Genomic DNA, 19,982 nt, shown 5'->3' with positions numbered 1-19,982 from the left:
CTATTTTGTGAAGTGCACCAGTCCCTCCTGCAGCAAAGCACCCCCACAACATGATGCTGCCACCCCTGTGCTTCACGGTTGAGATGGTGTTCTTCGGGTTGCAAGCCGCCCCCTTTTTCCTCCAAACATAACGATGGTCATTATGGCCAAAAAGTTCTAATTTTGTTTCATCAGACCGGAGGACATTTCTCCAAAAAGTACGATCTTTGTCCCCATGTGCAGTTGCAAACCATAGTCTGGCTTTTTTATGGCATGTTTTTGAGCAGTGGCTTCTTCCTTGCTGAGTGGCCTTTCAGGTTATGTCGATATAGGACTCGTTTTACTGTGGATATAGATACTTTTGTGCCTGTTTCCTCCAGCATCTTCACAAGGTCCTTTGCTGTTGTTCTGGGATTGATTTGCACTTTTCGCACCAAAGTACGTGCATCTCTAAGAGACAGAACGTGTCTCCTTTCTGAGCGGTATTGTCACGCCCTGACCTTAGAGAGCCTTTTTATGTCTCTATTTATTTGGTCAGGGTGTGATTTGGGTGGGCATTCTATGTTCTTTATTTCTATGTTTGGTATTTCTATGTTTTGGCCTGATATGGTTCTCAATCAGGGACAGCTGTCATTCGTTGTCACTGATTGGGAATCATACTTCGGCAGCCTTCTTTCCTTTGGTGTTTGTGGGTAGTTATCTTTGTTACTGGCACTGCCCTGTTAAGCTTCATGGTCGTTTCTTTGTTTTCTAGTTTTGTTGGCGACATTTACTATAAATAAAGGAAAATGCACGCTCACCACGCTGCACCTTGGTCTCCTTCCGACGACGGCCGTGACAGGTATGATGACTGCGTGGTCCCATGGTGTTTATACTTGCGTACTATTGTTTGTACAGATGAACGTGGTACCTTCAGGCGTTATGAAATTGCTCCTAAGGATGAACCAGACTTATGGAGGTCTACAATTTTTTTTCTGAGGTCTTGGTTGATTTCTTTTGATTTTCCCATGATGTCAAGCAAAGAGGCACTGAGTTTGAAGGTAGGACTTGAAATACATCCACAGGTACACCTCCAATTGACACAAATTATGTCAATTAGCCTATCAGAAGCTTCTAAAGCCATTACATAATTTTCTGGAATTTTCCAAGCTGTTTAAAGGCACAGTCAACTTAGTGTATGTAAACTTCTGACCCACTGGAATTGTGATACAGTGAATTATACGTGAAATAATCTGTCTGTAAACAATTGTTGGAAAAATGACTTGTGTCATGCACAAAGTAGATGTCCTAACCAACTTTCCAAAACTATAGTTTGTTAACAAGAAATATGTGGAGTGGTTGAAAAACGAGTTTTAATGACTCCAACCTAWGTATATGTAAACTTCCGACTTCAAATGTATATTTCTACCAGTAAATGTGTGCTTTCATATTGTTTTATTTGGCAAATGTGGTATAAGTGGGATAAATGCCTCTGTTCTGTCCAAAATAAACTATGCTGCATTGTCCATTGTTTCCATTATACCTGCAGGATGAAGTACCAGGCATTCTCTGTGTAATAAGCCAGGGAACTATCACAACAGATACGAATCACTTAGAGAAACCCTCCACATTCAATTGTTTCTGACAAAGGAACACCTTCAGAAAACCTTGAGCAAACATTCACTTTTCCTTCAGTTTCTGATGTAGGAACATATTCAACAAATGCTGTCAATCCATTCCCAAATGAAATGTCACAAAGCCACTGTCATTCTTTGTTTCATATGCTACAACACACTTCAGGAATATTCATGACTTGACAGAAACCTATTCTAAGGTGGGTCTGAATTGAAAGTGGTGGGGATGACATTGCAAGAGAGAGATCACACCCATTCATGGTTCAAGAGATGAGATTAGAAATTAAGGCAAAAGAAAGGAGCAATGGAGCATGGGCAGAGGGAGGGAGAGAGCACAAGTGGGAGAGGAAGTGAGAACAAAKGAGAGAGAGAGAGACACAGGAGGGAAGGCGTCTGTCTCCCTCATGTTCCCAACATGATTCCCACTGAGATGCGGTTATCCCTAAATGACAAAGGTGTTAGACAAGAGTGGCAGTGAACTGAGACTAACAGCAGTGGTGGTGAGGGCTCAGTACTCAGCACTCTCAATGTGACATGGCACCTCAGCACTGGTATTTAATTAAACAGCACCTTACTGGAACTAAGTAATGAATACTCCAAACCAACTGAAGTCTCTTGCAAGGTTTGGTTCTGGGTTCCGAGATTTAACCAACTGTGACAATATTACCTCAGTAATAGTGAATATGCACGGCAAGCCCAATACTGTGACGGTGCTATCCCTAAAGTAAGTCTAACTGTTTATACCATGCTCTTACTGAGGAATTGCTCAGTAGCAGCCACTATCATCACACTACAGCACACACTACCCTCTCGACTATAAACTACTGCATTGATATCTTAGTCTATAGAGGATGTGACTGTAAGCTCTACTGACAGAGAGCTGTGCTGCCTCATCACTGGAAGATCAAAGGATAGACGGGACTATGTACACTGGGCACGTTCAGCAGGGCAGAACATTGTATAACATTCAGATATAAATATGTTACCTAGATTAAGGAGTCATGTCCACTCTATTTAGGAAGTACTATTTGCATGGTTCCACAGGGTCTGCCTACTGAACGTGGCCCTGATCATRACCCAGGTCTCCCCTCACACTCACAGCCCACAGCCTCCAGTGCTTTAGGACTGATACAAGGCAACAGACAGGTGTAGCCTCCAAATCCGTTGTCGTAGGGGAACAATAACCACCGGAGCATTCCCAGGCTCAGCACACTGAGACGGAGGCTGCCTTCTGCCATACAACCCACCTACCACAACCCCAACCCCCACCTTCACCCCTTTAAAGGAAGCTGCATTCCAGGTTAAACTGGTTGAGAGAATGCCAAAAAGCTTCCATCAAGGCAAAGGGTGGCTACTTTGAAGAATCTCAAATATAAGATATGTTTTGATTTGTTTAACACWTTTTTGGTCACTATATGATTCCATATGTTTTATTTAATCGTTTTGATGTCTTCACTATTATTTTACAATGTAGAAAATAATACAAATAAATAAAAACCTTGAATGAGTAGGTGTGTCCAAACATTTGACTGGTACTGTATATTGCAATTCAATACTGTGATTTCATTGTCTTTCAATGTTCTAAAAGTATTGCTCACCATATTTTATTTTTTATTTTATTTCACCTTTAACCAGGACATCTAGTTGAGAACAAGTTCTCATTTACAACTGCGACCTGGCTAAAATAAAGCAAAGCAGTGCAACACAAACAACAACACAGAGTTACACATGGAATAAACAAGCGTACAGTCAATAACACAATAGAAAAAAAAGAAAGTCTATTTACAGTGTGTGCAAATGGGGTGAGGAGGTAAGGCAATAAATAGGCCATAGTAGCGAGGTAGTTACAATTGAGCAAATTAACACTGGAGTGATAGATGAGCAGATGATGATTTGCAAGTAGAAATACTGGTGTGCAAAAGAGGAGAAATGTAAATAAAAACAAAAAATGGGGATGAAGTAGGTGGATTGGGTGGGCTTTTTACAGATGGGCTATGTACAGCTGCAGCGATCGGTTAGACGCTCAGATAGCTGATGTTTAAAGTTAGTGAGGGAAACATAAGTCTCCAGCTTCAGCGATTTTTGTAATTCGTTCCAGTCATTGGCAGCAGAGAACTGGAAGGAAAGGCGCCCAAAGTACGCATTGGGGATGGCCAGTGAAATATACCTGCTAAAGCGCGTGCTACGGGTGGGTGTTGTTATCGTGACCAGTSAGCTGAGATAAGGCGGAGCTTTACCTAGCATAGACTTATAGATGACCTGGACCCAGTGGTCTGGCAACGAATATGTAGCGAGGGCCAGCCAACTAGAGGGGCTTTGGTAAAAAAATGGATGGCACTGTGATAGACTGCATCCAGTTTGCTGAGTAGAGTATTGGAAGCTATTTTGTAAATGACATCGCTGAAGTCGAGGATCGGTAGGATAGTCAGTTTTACGAGGGTATGTTTGGCGGCGTGAGTGAAGGAGGCTTTGTTGCGAAATAGGAAGCCGGTTCTAGATTTAATTTTGGATTGGAGATGTTTYATATGAGTCTGGAAGGAGAGTTTACAGTCTAGTCAGACACCTAGGTATTTGCAGTTGTCCACATATTCTAAGTTAGAACCGTCCAGAGTAGTGATGCTAGTTGAGCGGGCGGGTGTGGGCAGCGAACGGTTGAAAAGCATGAATTTGGTTTTACTAGCGTTTAAGAGCAGTTGGAGYCCACGGAAGGAGTGTTGTATGGCATTGAAGCTCGTTTGGAGGGTTAGTTAACACAGTGCCCAAGGAAGGGCCAGATGTATACAGAATGGTGTCGTCTGCATAGAGGTGGATCAGGGAATCACCCTCAGCAAGAGCGACATCGTTGATATATACAGAGAAAAGAGTCGGCCCGAGAATTGAKCCCTGTGGTACCCCCATAGAGACTGCCAGAGGTCCGGACAACAGGCCCTCCGATTTGACACACTGAACTCTGTCTGAGAAGTAGTTGGTGAACCAGGCGATGAGAAACCAAGGCTATTGAGTTGGCCAATAAGAATGTGGTGATTGACAGAGTCGAAAGCCTTGGCCAGGTCGATGAAGACGGCTGCACAGTACTGTCTCTTATCGATGGCGGTTATGATATCGTTTAGTACCTTGAGCGTGGCCGAGGTGCACCCATGACCAGCTCAGAAACCAGATTTCACAGTGGAGAAGGTATGTTGGGATTCGAAATGGTCAGTTATCCGTTTATTGACTTGGCTTTCGAAGACGTTAGAAAGGCAGGGCAGGATGGATATCGGTCTATAACAGTTTGGGTCTAGAGTGTCACCCCCTTTGAAGAGGGGGATGACCGCGGCAGCTTTCCAATATTTTGGGATCTTGGACGATARGAAAGAGAGGTTGAACAGACTGGTAATAAGGGTTGCAACAATGGCGGTGGATAATTTTAGGAAGAGAGGTTCCAGATTGTCTAGCCCAGCTGATTGGTACGGGTCCAGGTTTTGCAGCTCTTTCAGAACATCTGCTATCTGGATTTGGGTGAAGGAGAAGCTGGGGAGGCTTGGGCAAGTAGCTGCGGGGGGTGCGGAGCTGTTGGCTGGGGTTGGGGTAGCCAGGACGAAAGCATGGCCAGCCGTAGAGAAATGCTTATTGAAATTTRCYATTATCGTGGATTTATCGGTGGTGACAGTGTTACCTAGCCTAAGTGCAGTGGGCAGCTGGGAGGAGGTGCTCTTATTCTCCATGGACTTTACAGTGTCCCAAAACTTTTGGAGTTAGAACTGCAGGATTCAAATTTATGTTTGAAAAAGCTAGTCTTTGCTTTCCTGACTGACTGCGTGTATTGGTACCTGACTTCCCTGAAAAGTTGCATATCGCGGGGACTATTCGATGCTAGTGCAGTCCGCCACAGGATGTTTTTGTGCTGGTCGAGGGCAGTCAGGTCTGGAGTGAACCAGGGGCTATATTTGTTCTTAGTTCTACATTTTTTGAAAGGGGCATGCGTATTTAAGATGGTGAGGAAATTTAGAACGACCAGGCATCCTCGACTGATGGGATGAGGTCAGTATCCTTTCAGGATACCCAGGCCAGGTCGATTAGAAAGGCCTGCTCGCAGAAGTGTCTTAGGGAGCGTTTGACAGTAATGAGGGGTGGTAGTTTGACCGCGGACCCATAGCGGATGCAGGCAATGAGGCAGTGATCGCTGAGATACTGATTGAAAACAGCAGAGGAGTATTTGGAGGGCAAGTTGGTCAGGATAATATCTAGAGGGCGCCCATGTTTACAGATTTAGGGTTGTACCTGGTGGGTTCCTTGATAATTTGTGTGAGATTGAGGGCATCTAACTTAGATTGTAGGACTGCCGGGGTGTTAAGCATATCCCAATTTAGGTCACCTAACAGAACGAACTCTGAAGATAGATGGGGAGCAATTAATTCACATATGGTGTCCAGGGCACAGCTGAGAGCAGGGGGGGGGGGGTCTATAACAGGCGACAACAGTTAGAGGACTTATTTCTGGAAAGTTCATTTTTAAAATTAGAAGCTCGAACTGTTTGGGTATAGACTGGAAAGTATGAAGAACTTTGCAGGCTATTCTGGAGTAGATTGCAACTCCTCCTTTGGCAGTTTGACGGAAAATGTTGTAGTTGGGTATGGAAATCTCAGAAGTTTTGGGTGGCCTTCCTAAGCCAGGATTCAGACACGGCAAAGACACTCAGGGTTGGCAGACGTGTGCTAAACAGTGAGTAAAACAAACTTAGGGAAGAGGCTTCTGATGTTAATGCATGAACCAAGGCTTTTTCGGTTACAGAGGCATCAACAAATGAGAGTGCCTGGGAACACGCAGGGCGGTTCACCTCCACATCACCGAGGAACAGGAGGAGAAGAAGGATGAGGGTACGGCTAAGGCTATCAAGACTGTCGTCTAGTGCGTTTGGGACAGGAATAAAAGGAAGCAGATTTTGGGCGTGTAGATAGGTTTTAGGGCATAATGTACAGACAGGGGTATGGTGGGGTGCGGGTACAGTGGAGGTAAGCCCAGGCACTGAGTGATGATAAGAGAGGTTACATCTCTGGACGCGCTAGTTATGCTGGATAAAGTCACCGCATGTGTGGGAGGTGGGACAAAAGAGGTGTCTGAGGAATGTTGAGTGGGACTAGGGGCTCCACAGTAAACTAAAACAATGATAACTATTCTAAACAACAGTATACAAGGCATATTGACATTTGAGAGAGACATAAAGTGAGGCATAAAGCAGTCACAGGTGTTGATTGGGAGAGCTAGCTAAGACAACAACAGCTAATCAGCTAAGACAACAACAACAGGTAAAATGGTGATGAATGGGCAGAGTGGGTAGGTTAGCTACACACAGTGCCTGTTCGACAAACAAAAATGAACCAAATGGAGTACCGTGATTAATGAACAGTCCAGCAGGCATCAGCTATATAGCCAAGTGATCATAGGGTCCAGTGAGCAGCAATAGATGGAGCAAGGAAGCCGCGGGGTAGTTCTTACTACGCTAGCATGAGACACGGCGATTAAAGTTAGCAGGCCGGGGTTAATAGTAGCTTCTGCTTCGACGTCCGGCAAAGGCCGGTTGAGGGCACAGCGGATAGCTGACCAGTCTTGGTGGAATGGCGGGGTGCCGTGTCGACAAAGGGTCCGGGACAGGTGGCGAAAGAGGTATTGTAGTTGTAGTAGTTTCGTTTGCTAGCTGGGAGATGCGCCTGGCTCGCGGCTAACTGGTGCTAGCTTCAGGGCAGGGGCGTTAGCCACTATAGCAACTCGGTAGCAGCTAGCTAGCAGCGATGATCCGATGTAAGGTACCGGATCTTACGGCAGGATCCGGTGGAGTAGAGGAGTTCAAGCCGTGTTGGGGTAGGGTCCGGGAGGTGATCACTGAGTAGGTCGGGATGTGGGCCTGGCTCAGGGCTAGCTTCAGGGCTGGGTCACTCGGTGGCAGCTAGCTAGCTGTGATTATCAGGAGTAAAGGTCCAGGGCTTACGGCAGGAATCCGGCGTTGTAGTGAGAAAACAGTCCGATGCTGGCAGGCTGGCAAGTAATATCCAGGCAAAAAAAAAACGGCTGGTGTCTGTGCAGAAGGTAAAGGCCGCTAGCAGTGGCTGACAATGACTAAATAGCTAAATTGGCTGGTTAGCTTCTGATGGAGGTTCTGGCTATAAGGTATATAAAAAAAAGCAGGTTACCGGAAGGTATATTTAATTTAAAAATGGAAAAGAGATGAAAATAAATTGAAATATATACAAAAAAGACGAAAAATACAAAAAGCACACGAGAGGATGACAAAACCACGTCTGCACTGCRACGCCATCTTGGATAAAATATGTCTTCTGCAGAGGGACAAGAAAGAGCCATGAGAAAACGAGATTTGATCAGTCATGGAAATAATAGTGATGAAAACAAATTGGCTACGAATATTAAAAGAAGATGGAAAACAAGCTTTGAAGGAAGAATACTGGAGTTTTGATGCAGGTACATCCAACTTGCGCAAAAACAATATTGTGATATTGTCAAAAAGAATATATATATTTTTATGCGTTTATATTTTTTTCACATTGCTACAGGCTTTTTGAGTATTCACTCTTTTGAGAGTTTTCCTCACGTCAGCCTCAGAGAGCGAAAGCACCTGATTGTCCGGAGCAGCGAGAGTCTTCCAGGATGGCTCGTTATTGTCTGCCTTGAATCGAGCATAGAATGTGTTAAGCTCGTCTGGGAGGGAGGTATCGGTACGCAAGTTTGCGTGTGTGGATGTGTGTTATGGTGTGGGTGTGTGGTACTTTTCATCACACAAACATAACAAGACGTCCTTAAACTTCCCTCTTATAAATATGTATGATTTGATTCACAACCCCTACCCCCATCCATCCACCAGCCCCTGCACCATCTTCCTAGACAAAGCACTTCAAACACTGGGGGGAACGTATCTCCCTCTACCAGGCCCCCAACCCCTGACAAACTAATCCCTCGGGACCTAACACAGAATAATTATCGTTTCTAAATGGCTGGCTGTCATAGACCAGAGAGTTATTGTTGTTGGAGTGTTCTAACTAACACAGGTACCTGCCATGTACTGTTTGAACGCAGAATGACTATCAATTTACCAGCTGGTGGTACATACCGTGTGTAGAGACAAAGCCTGTCTTGTAAACATGTGCATGTGTCAAGTGTGTAATGTATAGTGTTTTCTTATACAGGAGGACTGTGTCCAATACTATTTGCCCCCTATTCTATTTCAAACAATACAAATCCTTGTGTCTGAAATTCATTAAAATGACCTTATAAATGCATGGTTCTCTCCATCTGAAAGACAGTCCATTTAAATTCATTACAGGATCCAAAATCAGACCCAAATCTAGGCTATCTTTTCTATTTAGAATTTTGTGTCACATTTCCTATAATAATCAGAATAGTGGTTTAGTTTTAGCACAGAGCAAATGGCAATAGTGAGGATGATTGTCACTTAGGCGAGAGACAGAGATACAGATGGAGAGAGAGGCACCATCCAAAGAGGAGGCACTACTGCAGTGTCTGCAATACTCTGCAAAATCAGAGATGCTGGGAGAGGCATAAAAATATAAAAGTGAATGTGGTGAACCTACGGGATTATGTGTATCATTGATCCAACAAGATTAGACACAGAGACTGTGCAGTGCACCCACATGTGCACGCACACAGACACACACACACACATACTACTGAGACAGACAAAACTGATGTGATGGGGTAAAGAGGACAAATAYCTCAAGGTAAGTAGATCAGTCTGTCTCCTCGGGTGTATGTGGTATACCCTGTAAATTGCCAAGTATATCTAGAGCATTCTTAGTTTAATAGGGAAATCCACCAACAAGTACGATCACTCTGAGTGTCGTCATTGTTTAGCTTATTTTTTCATGTGTCACACATTCAGCTCAGACACCAAAGCTCAGTGGGTCTCAGATAGACCATGTCATGTGGTCTGTTTGTCGGTCTGCCTGTCTGTGATTTAGAGGTTCATGGCAAGCTCTTTGGAAAAACATGCAGGCCATATAGTACCACAGTATGAGTCATAATACCCATAAAACCTAGCGGTCAAACGGAAATGCTTCCAATCGTTTTTTCACCATTGATTTTTGCCACAGGGGGTTTTAGAAAGATTTAAAATAAGTGACTTGTTTCAGAAACTAGCCGTATGTCGCACATCACTACTTCACAGGAGAGCCATTTGAACATGAACTTGCCTTTGGCAGAAATGCATTCTGGAACATGTGAACTTTCATGTGCCTAAATAACAAACTTGTATGCCATCTGTAAATACGAATGAAATTGTTAAATTACGAGACTAGTTGGTTTAACCACAGAAAAAGTCCGGAACCTTCCCACTAGCCATGATTGGCTGAGATAATGCACTCATGTCGAGAGATGAGTTCGGATTGGTCTGCCATGTAGGACGCTTCTGTCTCTATTACACACACATACACAGCTGTCACTGTCTGTTCATACACTCTTAGAAAACATGGTTCCAAAAGGGTTATTCAGCTTTCCCCATAGGAGAACCCTTTTGGTTCCATGTAGAACCCTCTGTTAGAGCCCTGCACGGGCATACATTTCAAGCCCGAGCCCTACCCATGCCTACTCATGGCGGCTCTCTGAGTCTAAGTATCCATAGCAACGGCTCCGCTTGGGCTGCTCTGCTCAATAAAGAGACATGAGAGAGCAGTTTGCTACTTTTCGTCAGTCTAAACTCCGACAAAACTCAAGGAACATTATTATTTTCTGTGAAATAATCTCTTATATTTTATTTTTGATGAGGTTGAAGCACTTCTGACACTTCTGACATGTTATGATCTTAGTGAGATATGACTGTACTGCACAGCAGAGCACTCGCAAATTGCTTGGCTTCAAAATGTTAGCAATCAATTTAGTTATACCCGAACCCTGACCGTACCATAGTTATTGATGAAAAAGCAGGCCCTACTCAGCCCTAACCCGATGTATAATGTCAGCGCCCGTCGGGCTCGGTTCGGGGTAGCTTAGCTCTACCCTCTGTGGAAAAGGTTCTAACTGGAACCAAAAGGGGTTCTTCAAAGGGTTTGCTTATGGGGACAGCTGAAGAACCCTTTTAGGTTCCAGATAGCACTTTTTTTCCTAAGAGTGTATGATTTAAAATAATTTATTGATATGACTAATGTGATGACTGTGATGCATTTACACTGACATACACACACTGACACACACACACACAATCACCATACACATTTACATAGATACAAGCATGCACGCACACAGACCCGCACACACAAACATACATTTACATTTTAGTCATTTAGCAGACACTCTTATCCAAAGCGACTTACAGTTAGTGCATTCATCTTAAGATAGATAGGTGAGACAACCACATATCACAGTCATAGTAAGTAAATGTTTCCTTAATAAAGAAGCAAAATCAATGCTAGTAGGAAAAGACAAGTGCAAGCTTCTTTTTTTTTTTTACACACACATATTTCACACTTGATACATATTATGGTAGGACATGGATTGATTTTAGTAAGAAATAGGTCTCTATGAATGAGGCCACGACAGATAACAATGGAGTGTACCTTTTAACCAGTTGCCATGGTTACAGCTGCAGACTGATGAGTGTGTGTGCAGTCCAACTGGGGCTGCTCTGCGCAGTATAGATCCCTACCACAGGAGGTTGGTGGCACCTTCATTGGGGAGGACAGGCTTATAGTAATGGCTGGAACAAAGTAAATAGAATGGTATTGAACTCATCAAATGATACCATTCCATTCCAGCCATTATTATGAGCTGTCCTCCCCTCAGCAACCTCTTGTGACCTCTACACTAGTGCTCCACTTTCCACTTTCCACTGTACAGAAATGTACATTACCTTACCACAAACTCACCACTCAAACTGGCCATCAAGCCATTCAATTAACTGTTTTGCCAGGAAAAGCATCACTGTCCAACCCAAATATCAACAGGCATATTTCAGCATAAAGAACTGTACTGTATGTTTGCGTATGTGTCTTTATCAGCAGAGCGCTACGCTTCAGATAACTCCTTGATAGCAAAAAGAGATCTTCTAACCCAGGGCTCTCCAACCCTGTTCCTGGAGAGCTACCCTCCTGTAGGTTTTTGCTCCAACCCCAGTTGTAACTAACCTGATTCAGATTATCAACCAGCTAATTATTAGAAACAGGTGCCCTTGATTAGGGTTGGAGCGAAAACCTACAGGACGGTAGTTCTCTAGGAACAGGGTTGTAAGAGCCCTGTTCTAACTATTGTAGATTGGTTATGCTTTGGAATGCTCCTTCAAAAAAACAATCCTTACAAAATGTGGTTGCTGATCACTAATACTGGTCCCCAACTTACATCAGCAATACATGTACAATGTAACATTCAAACCAGGACAGATCCCCAAAAACACACTGCACATCAGAACCGACTGCGGACAATAATGCTGACAAACAAAAACCGCACAGACACAGCAACTCCAATACGATTCAGTTACCTTTTTCTTTCACCATGACCATTGATATCCAGGTAAAACTGATCAGAAAATGAGGGGTGATATGTAAAAAATGTGTCCAGGGAGATGGTGTGTCCTTGAGTGAAAAATGAGCTATGCAAGCTAGACAGAGGTGAAACATGCAGGAGAAAATCTCTTTTCCGTAAACCAATACGGCAGCGTGGGGTATGCCTTCTGCCAGCCTATTTTCTACCCCCACCTCCCCCTCACACTCCCCTTGTATCCCCCTCCCCTCGCTCATCACCTCTGTTGTGTCAGCCCTCTCCTCATTGCAGTGTCTCGGTGGCAGCTGCTGCCGTTTTACAATTATATGACCGACCGGCTCGATTAGATTTTATGTAGAAAAATTTGAAGTGGTGTTTTTGACATTGGATAAAAGTTGAGACACAGAGCTAGAAAATTATATCATACACTAAACTTGAGGAACAATGGGAAAGTAATTCTACATTAAAAGTTGATCAACACATACTGGAGAGGTCTTCTTTGTCTACACCCATTCATCGTTCACACCCTCTTAAGCTTTAGCCTTATCCTGTTAAGGATTCACATATGAGGCCATGTACTAAACAACCAAAGATTTCAAGACTAAAGGCTGGTTTATACCATGGGTGTGTTCATAAATTTAATCTAGAGTGTTTTCTGGGTGTTCGTATACTCAGAGCATTGTCAGATTGTCCGTTTGTAAATTCAGAGCTTTTCGCTCTGGCCAAGGAGTAAGGTTGATTGGAGTGTTCTAACCTAACAGCAGCAGTCAAACACCCAAGTTAACTGGCTAATGTTGGCTAGCTTGCTAGCTACGTCCACACACAAATGAGAGAACAGCTCCTTCTGACCATTTTACTCGCCCAAGCAGAGTTGGTAAGGATGTTTTTATGTTATCCAGAGCATTGGTGACTGCAACTGTGCTGCTGGTAACAATCTAATCACGCTTTTTTACCAACTTTTACTGACACCGGCCATATTCAACGGGTGACGAGCAGTTTTGCTCTCTGGCACACTCAGACGAGAGTGCTCTGAAATCAGAGTAGATAACCAGAGCGAATTTACCAGCTATGTCTATCGACAGTTGTCGCAGTGACATCATGAACATTCTATTGAAATGGTTACTTGCAATAGTGGAGTCTTTGGTTTATACATATACAGTTGAAGTCGGAAGGTTACATACACTCAGGTTAGAGTCATTAAAACTCGTTTTTCAACCACTTCACAAATTTCTTGTTAACAAACTATAGTTTTGGCAAGTCGGTTAGGACATCTACTTTCTAAGTGATCTACTATCTAAGTCATTTTTCCAACAATTGTTTACCGACAAATTATTTCACGTATAATTCACTGTATCACAATTCCAGTGGTTCAGAAGTTTACATACACTAAGTTGACTGTGCCTTAAACAGCTTGGAAAATTCCAGAAAATTATGTCATGGCTTTAGAAACTTGATGGGCTAATTGACATCATTTGAGTCAATTGGAGGTGTACCTGTGGATGTATTTCAAGGCCTACCTTCAAACTCAGTGCCTCTTTGCTTGACAATCATGTGAAAATCAAAAAAATCAGCCAAGACCTCAGAAAAAATTGTAGACCTCCAAACTTCTGGTTTATCCTTGGGAGCAATTTCCAAACGCCTGAAGGTACCACTTTCATCTGTACAAACAATAGTACGCAAGTATAAACACCATGGGACCATGCAGCGTCATACACTCAGGAAGGAGACGCGTTCTGTCTCCTAGAGATGAACGTACTTTGGTGTGAAAAGTGCAAAATCAATCCAGAACAAACAGCAAAGGACCTTGTGAAGATGCTGGAGAAAACGGACAAAAGTATCTATATCCACAGTAAAACGAGTCCTATATCGACATAACCTGAAAGGCCGCTCAGCAAGGAAGAAACCACTGCTCCAAAACTGCCCTACAAAAACCAGACTACGGTTTGCAACTGCACATGGGGACAAAGATCATACTTTTTGGAGAAATGTCCTCTGGTCTGATGAAACAAAAATAGAACTGTTTGGCCATAATGACCATCGTTATGTTTGGAGGAAAAAGGGGGCGGCTTGCAACCCGAAGAACACCATCCCAACCGTGAAGCACAGGGTCAGACATCAGTCAGGAAGTTAAAGCTTGGTCCCAAATGGGTCTTCCAGATGGACAATGACCCCAACCATACTTCCAAAGTTGTGGCAAAATGGCTTAAGGACAACAAAGTCAAGGTATTGGAGTGGACATCACAAAGCCCTGAACTCAATCCCATATACAATTTGTGGGCAGAACTGAAAAGGCATGTGCGAGTAAGGAGGCCTACAAACCTGACTCAGTTCACCAGCTCTGTCAGGAGGAATGGGCCAAAATGCACCTAACTTATTGTGGGAAGCTTGTGGAAGGCTACCCGAAACGTTTGACCCAAGTTAAACAGTTTAAAGGCAATGCTACCAAATACTAATTGAGTGTATGTAAACTTCTGACCCACTGGGAATGTGATGAAATAAATAAAAGCTGAAATAAATCATTCCCTCAACTATTATTCTGACATTTCACATTCTTAAAATAAAGTGGTGATCCTAACTGACCTAAGACAGGGTATTTTTACTAGGATTAAATGTCAGGAATTGTGAAAAACTGAGTTTAAATGTATTTGGCTAAGGTGTATGTAAACTTCCGACTTCAACTATAGCCAACTAGCTAAACAATTAACCATAATCCCAACTCATGACGTTACTACCCTGCATGAATCTGCAGGTAGCTAACCAACCAGGTTCAATGTTAGCTAACATTAGGCTATAACTAGCCATACAAATGAGATATGAATAATTTTACTTCTGTCAGGCGTCTAGGTGTAGCAGGTAAGGCGGAGTCAGGCGCAGGACACAGAGATGAGTAATTCACGTAACTTTACTCAAAACAACAAATATTCCAAGAAGGAAAATAATCAAGCTCACAAATACAGACAAACTTACAACGAACAAACACGCACAAAATCATGCGGGAACCAGAGGGTTAAATAAGGAACATATAATTATGTGAATGGAAACCAGGTGTGTGCAATGAAGACAAAACAAATGGAAGATGAAAAGTGGATCGGTGGCGGCTAGAAAACCGGTGACATCGGCCGCCGAACGCCACCTGAACAAGGGAAGGGACCAACTTGGGCAGAAGTCGTGACAACTACACAGATCATACATGTAAAGTTAGCTAGCGAGCCAGCCAGCTGACGTTAGCTCGCTAGCTAACAGTATACTTTTAACTTGAAATAAAAAATACTTTCTGACGAAATTAGAAACGTGTAATATAGTTTTACCCCTTTTTTGTGATATCCAATTGGTAGTTACAGTCTTGTCCCATCACTGCAACTCCCCTATGGCCTCGGGAGAGGCGAAGGTTGAGAGCCATACGTCCTCCGAAACATGACGCTGTCAAGCCGCAGTGCTTCTTGACACACTGCTCGCTTATCCCAGAAGCCAGCCGCACCAATTTGTTGCAGGAAACACCGTCCAGCTGGTGACCGAGGGTCCTGGTCTGCCACAAGGAGTCGCTAGAGCGCGATCGTTCAAGGAAATCCCAGCCAGCCAAATCCGGACAACACTGGGCCAATTGTGCGCCACCTCATGGGTGACCCGGTCATGGCCGGGGTCTCCCGGTCATGTGACACAGCCTGGGATCGAACCTGGGTCTGTAGTGACGCCTCAAGCACTGCGATGTAGTGCCTTAGACTACTGCACCACACGTGAGGTCAAGCGAGACTATCTTACCTGTATACATGGATTAACACTTCTCCCTCTCTGTCACGGATGCCAAGGTTGCCGTTAGTTTAAAGATTACAACAGCCTTCTGTGTGTTCTCTTTTCAACTCTGCATATTTGCAATCAAACGCCAGAATTTTCTTCATCTCCTTAACTATCCTAATCTAATTCCACTGATTTCAAAACCCGATCCTCCAAAAAGGGGAGAGCAACACTTATGCAGTTCTACTACGTGATATATTTTTTTTAAAGTCACGTTAGAAAGGATTACCTACACATACTGACCAATCCGAACTCATCTCTCGGCATGTCCAGCCCACTCATTATCTTAGCCAATCATGGCTAGCGGGAAGTTTCCGGTCTTTATCTGTGGATAAACCAACTAGGCTCGTAATTGAACTATTTTATTTGTATTTACACATGGCATACAAGTTTGTTATTAAGGCACATGAAAGTTCACATGTTCGAGAAGGCATTTCTGCAACAACAAAAAAACATTTTGATAAAATATAACAAGTTTCTGTTCAAATGTCTCTCCAGTGAAGTAATGACACGCGACATACGCCTAGTTTCCTGAAACAAGTCACATATAGGGGGATGTTTTGGGGGTCCGGAGTGTATATGTCACATTATGCCCACAAACAAACATTATTTTGTCCGTTTTTGAGTCCCAGTACCTCTATCATGCTATGCTGTCATGCTGTCTCTAGTACTCAGTCATTCAAATAATTTCTTGGTCTGCCTCTTTTTTATCTCTCTTGTTGTGCTCTCATAGTAAATCCACAGCTATTGATTCCAGTCTCAAACTAGACAACATAGGACTAAGGACTCCTGGGGGAGACATGAGTTTTGTTTGCTTGTCAGCCTAATAAAGACAGGCAACACCCTAACCAGTTGACTAAACACACAATTCTCCATGCAGTTGTGCTTTACTTCTATCCAGAAACTCATGTATTACTACTAGTGCACACAAAAAGGACTAATGTTAGCTATTTGTCTTAAGGGGGACAGAGACTGGCAGCGAAGAGTATTAGACAAGTGGTTATAGTCAATGTACAGTATATTGTACACAAACATGATCTATGGAAAATACGTTTCTGAGCAGTGTGTTCATAGTTTTTATTTATTTCACCTTTATTTAACCAGGTAGGCCAGTTGAGAACAAGTTCTCATTTACAACTGCGACCTGGCCAAGATAAAGCAAAGCAGTGCGACAAAAACAACAACACAGAGTTAAACATGGGATAAACAAACGTACAGTCAATAACACAATAGAAAAATCTGTATACATACAGTGTGTGCAATGAAGTAAGGAGGTAAGGCAATAAATAGGCCAATAGTGGCAAAGTAATTACAATTTAGCAATTTACACTGAGAGTGATATATGTGCAGATGAGGATGTGCAAGTAGAAATACTGGTGTGGCAAAAGAGCAGAAAAACAAAACAAATATGGGGATGAGGTGGTAGGTAGTTGGTATGGCTATTTACAGATCGGCTGTGTACAGCTGCAGTGATCGGTAAGCTGCTCTGACAGCTGACACTTAAGTTAGTGAGGGAGATAAAAGTCTCCAACTTCAGTGATTTTTTTCAATTTGTTCCAGTCATTGGCAGCAGAGAACTGAAAGGAAGGTGGCCAAAGGAGGTGTTGGCTTTGGGGATGACCATCGGCCGACAGAAACAAACACTCTTTCTGGTAAGAAGAGGGGCGGGGGTGTATGCCTTATGATTAACGGACGTGGTGTGATCATAACAACATACAGGAACTCAAGTCATTCTGCTCACCTGATCTACACTTCTCACAATCAAATGTCGCCCGCATTATCTACCAAGGGAATTCCCTTCGATTAATAATCACAGCCGTATATATCCCCCCCCCAAGCAGACACATCGTGGCCCTGAACAAACTTTATCTGACTCTTTGTAAACTGGAAACCACACACCCTGAGGCTGCATTCATCGTAGCTGGGATTTTAACAAGGCTAATCTGAAAACAACTCCCTAAATTCTATCAGCATATCGATTGTGCTACCAGGGCTGGTAAAACCTTGGATATTGTTATACTAACTTCCGCGACGCATATAAGGCCCTCCCCCGCCCTCCTTTCGGAAAAGCTGACCACGACTCCATTTTGTTGCTTCCAGCCTACAAACAGAAACTAAAACGCAAGCTCCGCGCTCAGGTCTGTTCAACGCTGGTCCGACCATATCTGATTCCACGCTTCAAGACTGCTTCGATCACGTGGATTGGGATATGTTCCGCATTGCGTCCAACTGCAACATTGACGAATACGCTGATTCGGTGAGCGAGTTCATTAGAAAGTGCATTGACGATGTCGTACCCACAGCAACGATTAAAACATTCCCAAACAGAAACCGTGGATTGTGGCAGCATTCCGCGTGAAACTGAAAGCGCGAACCACTGCTTTTAACCAGGGCAAGGTGACCGGAAACATGACCGAATACAAACAGTGTAGCTATTCCCTCCGCAAGGCAATCAAACAAGCTAAGTCCCAGTATAGAGCCAAAGTAGAGTCGCAATTCAACAGCTCAGGCACAAGAGGTATGTGGCAGGGTCTACAGTCAATCACGGATTACAAAGAAAACCAGCCGTCGCGGACCAGGATGTCTTGCTCCCAGACAGACTAAATAACTTTTTTGCTCGCTTTGAGGACAATACAGTGCCACTGACACGGCCCGCTACCAAAACCTGCGGGCTCTCCTTCACTGCAGCCAACGTGAGTAAAACATTTAAACGTGTTAACCCTCGCAAGGCTGCAGGCCCAGACGGCATTCCCAGCGCGTCCTCAGAGCATCGCGCGACCAGCTGGCTGGTGTGTTAGGACATATTCAATCATCCTTATCCCAGTCTGCTGTTCCACATGCTTCAAGAGGGCCACCATTGTTCCTGTTCCCAAGAAGCTAAGGTAACTGAGCTAAACGACTACCGCCCCGTAGCACTCACTTCCGTCAACATGAAGTGCTTTGAGAGACTAGTCAAGGACCATATCACCTCCACCCTACCTGACACCCTAGACCCACTCAATTTGCTTCCCGACCCAATAGGTCCACAGACGACGCAATCGCAACCACACTGCACACTGCCCTAACCCATCTGGACAGAGGAATACCTATGTGAGAATGCTGTTCATCGACTACAGCTCAGCATTTAACACCATAGTACCCTCCAAACTCGTCATCAAGCTCGAGACCCTGGGTCTTGACCCCGTCCTGTGCAACTGGGTCCTGGACTTCCTGACGGGCCGCCCCCCAGGTGGTGAGGGTAGGTAACAATCTCCACCCCGCTGATCCTCAACACTGGGGCCCCACAGGGTGCGTTCTGAGCCCTCTCCTGTACTCCCTGTTCACCCACGACTGCGTGGCCATGGACGCCTCCAACTCAATCATCAAGTTTGCGGACGACACTACAGTGGTAGGCTTGATTACCAATAACGACGAGACGGCCTACAGGGAGGAGGTGAGGGCCCTCGGAGTGTGGTGTCAGGAAAATAACCTCACACTCAACGTCAAACAAAACAAAGGAGATGATTGTGGACTTCAGGAAACAGCAGAGGGAGCACCCCCTATCCACATCGACGGGACAGTAGTGGAGAAGGTGGAAGTTTTAAGTTCCTCGGTGTACACATCATGGACAAACTGAATTGGTCCACCGACACAGACAGCTTTGTGAAGAAGGCACAGCGTTGTGAGAAGGCGCAGCAGCGCCTCTTCAACCTCAGGGGCTGAAGAAATTCGGCTTGTCACCAAAAGCACTCACAAACTTCTACAGATGCACAATCGAGAGACATCCTGTCGGGCTGTATCCCCGCCTAGTACGGCAACTGCTCCGCCCAACCGTAAGGCTCTCCAGAGGGTAGTGAGGTTCGCACAACGCATCACCGGGGGCAAACTACCTGCCCTCCAGGACACCTACACCACCCGATGTCACAGGAGGCCATAAAGATCATCAAGGACAACAACCACCCGAGCCACTGCCTGTTCACCCCGCTATCATCCAGAAGGCGAGGTCAGTACAGGTGCATCAAAGCAGGGACCGAGAGACTGAAAAACAGCTTCTATCTCAGGCCATCAGACTGTTAAACAGCCACCACTAACATTTAGTGGCCGCTGCCAACATACTGACTCAACTCCAGCCACTTTTTTTTC

General features: G+C 44.2%; 1 protein-coding gene across 2 annotated transcripts in view; it reads right to left on the bottom strand.

Annotated features, from left to right (window-relative positions):
• LOC111977484 (actin-binding LIM protein 1-like) overlaps positions 1 to 19,982 on the bottom strand; it is a 110,608-nt gene that overhangs the window by 50,797 nt on the left and 39,829 nt on the right. Inside the window, exon 1 of one of the 2 annotated variants that reach the window (XM_024006918.2) lies at positions 12,067 to 12,249. The exons of the other annotated variant lie outside the window; for it this stretch is intronic. Coding sequence (XP_023862686.1) covers positions 12,067 to 12,205 — 139 coding nt within the window. The 5' untranslated portion in view covers positions 12,206 to 12,249. Of the gene's footprint in view, positions 1 to 12,066; positions 12,250 to 19,982 lie in introns of those variants that run through there. 2 annotated transcript variants of the gene reach the window in all.

The sequence above is a fragment of the Salvelinus sp. IW2-2015 genome, linkage group LG18 (assembly GCF_002910315.2).
Source record: "Salvelinus sp. IW2-2015 linkage group LG18, ASM291031v2, whole genome shotgun sequence".
NCBI lineage: Eukaryota > Metazoa > Chordata > Actinopteri > Salmoniformes > Salmonidae > Salvelinus > Salvelinus sp. IW2-2015.
This window is presented reverse-complemented; position numbering and strand designations above follow the sequence as displayed.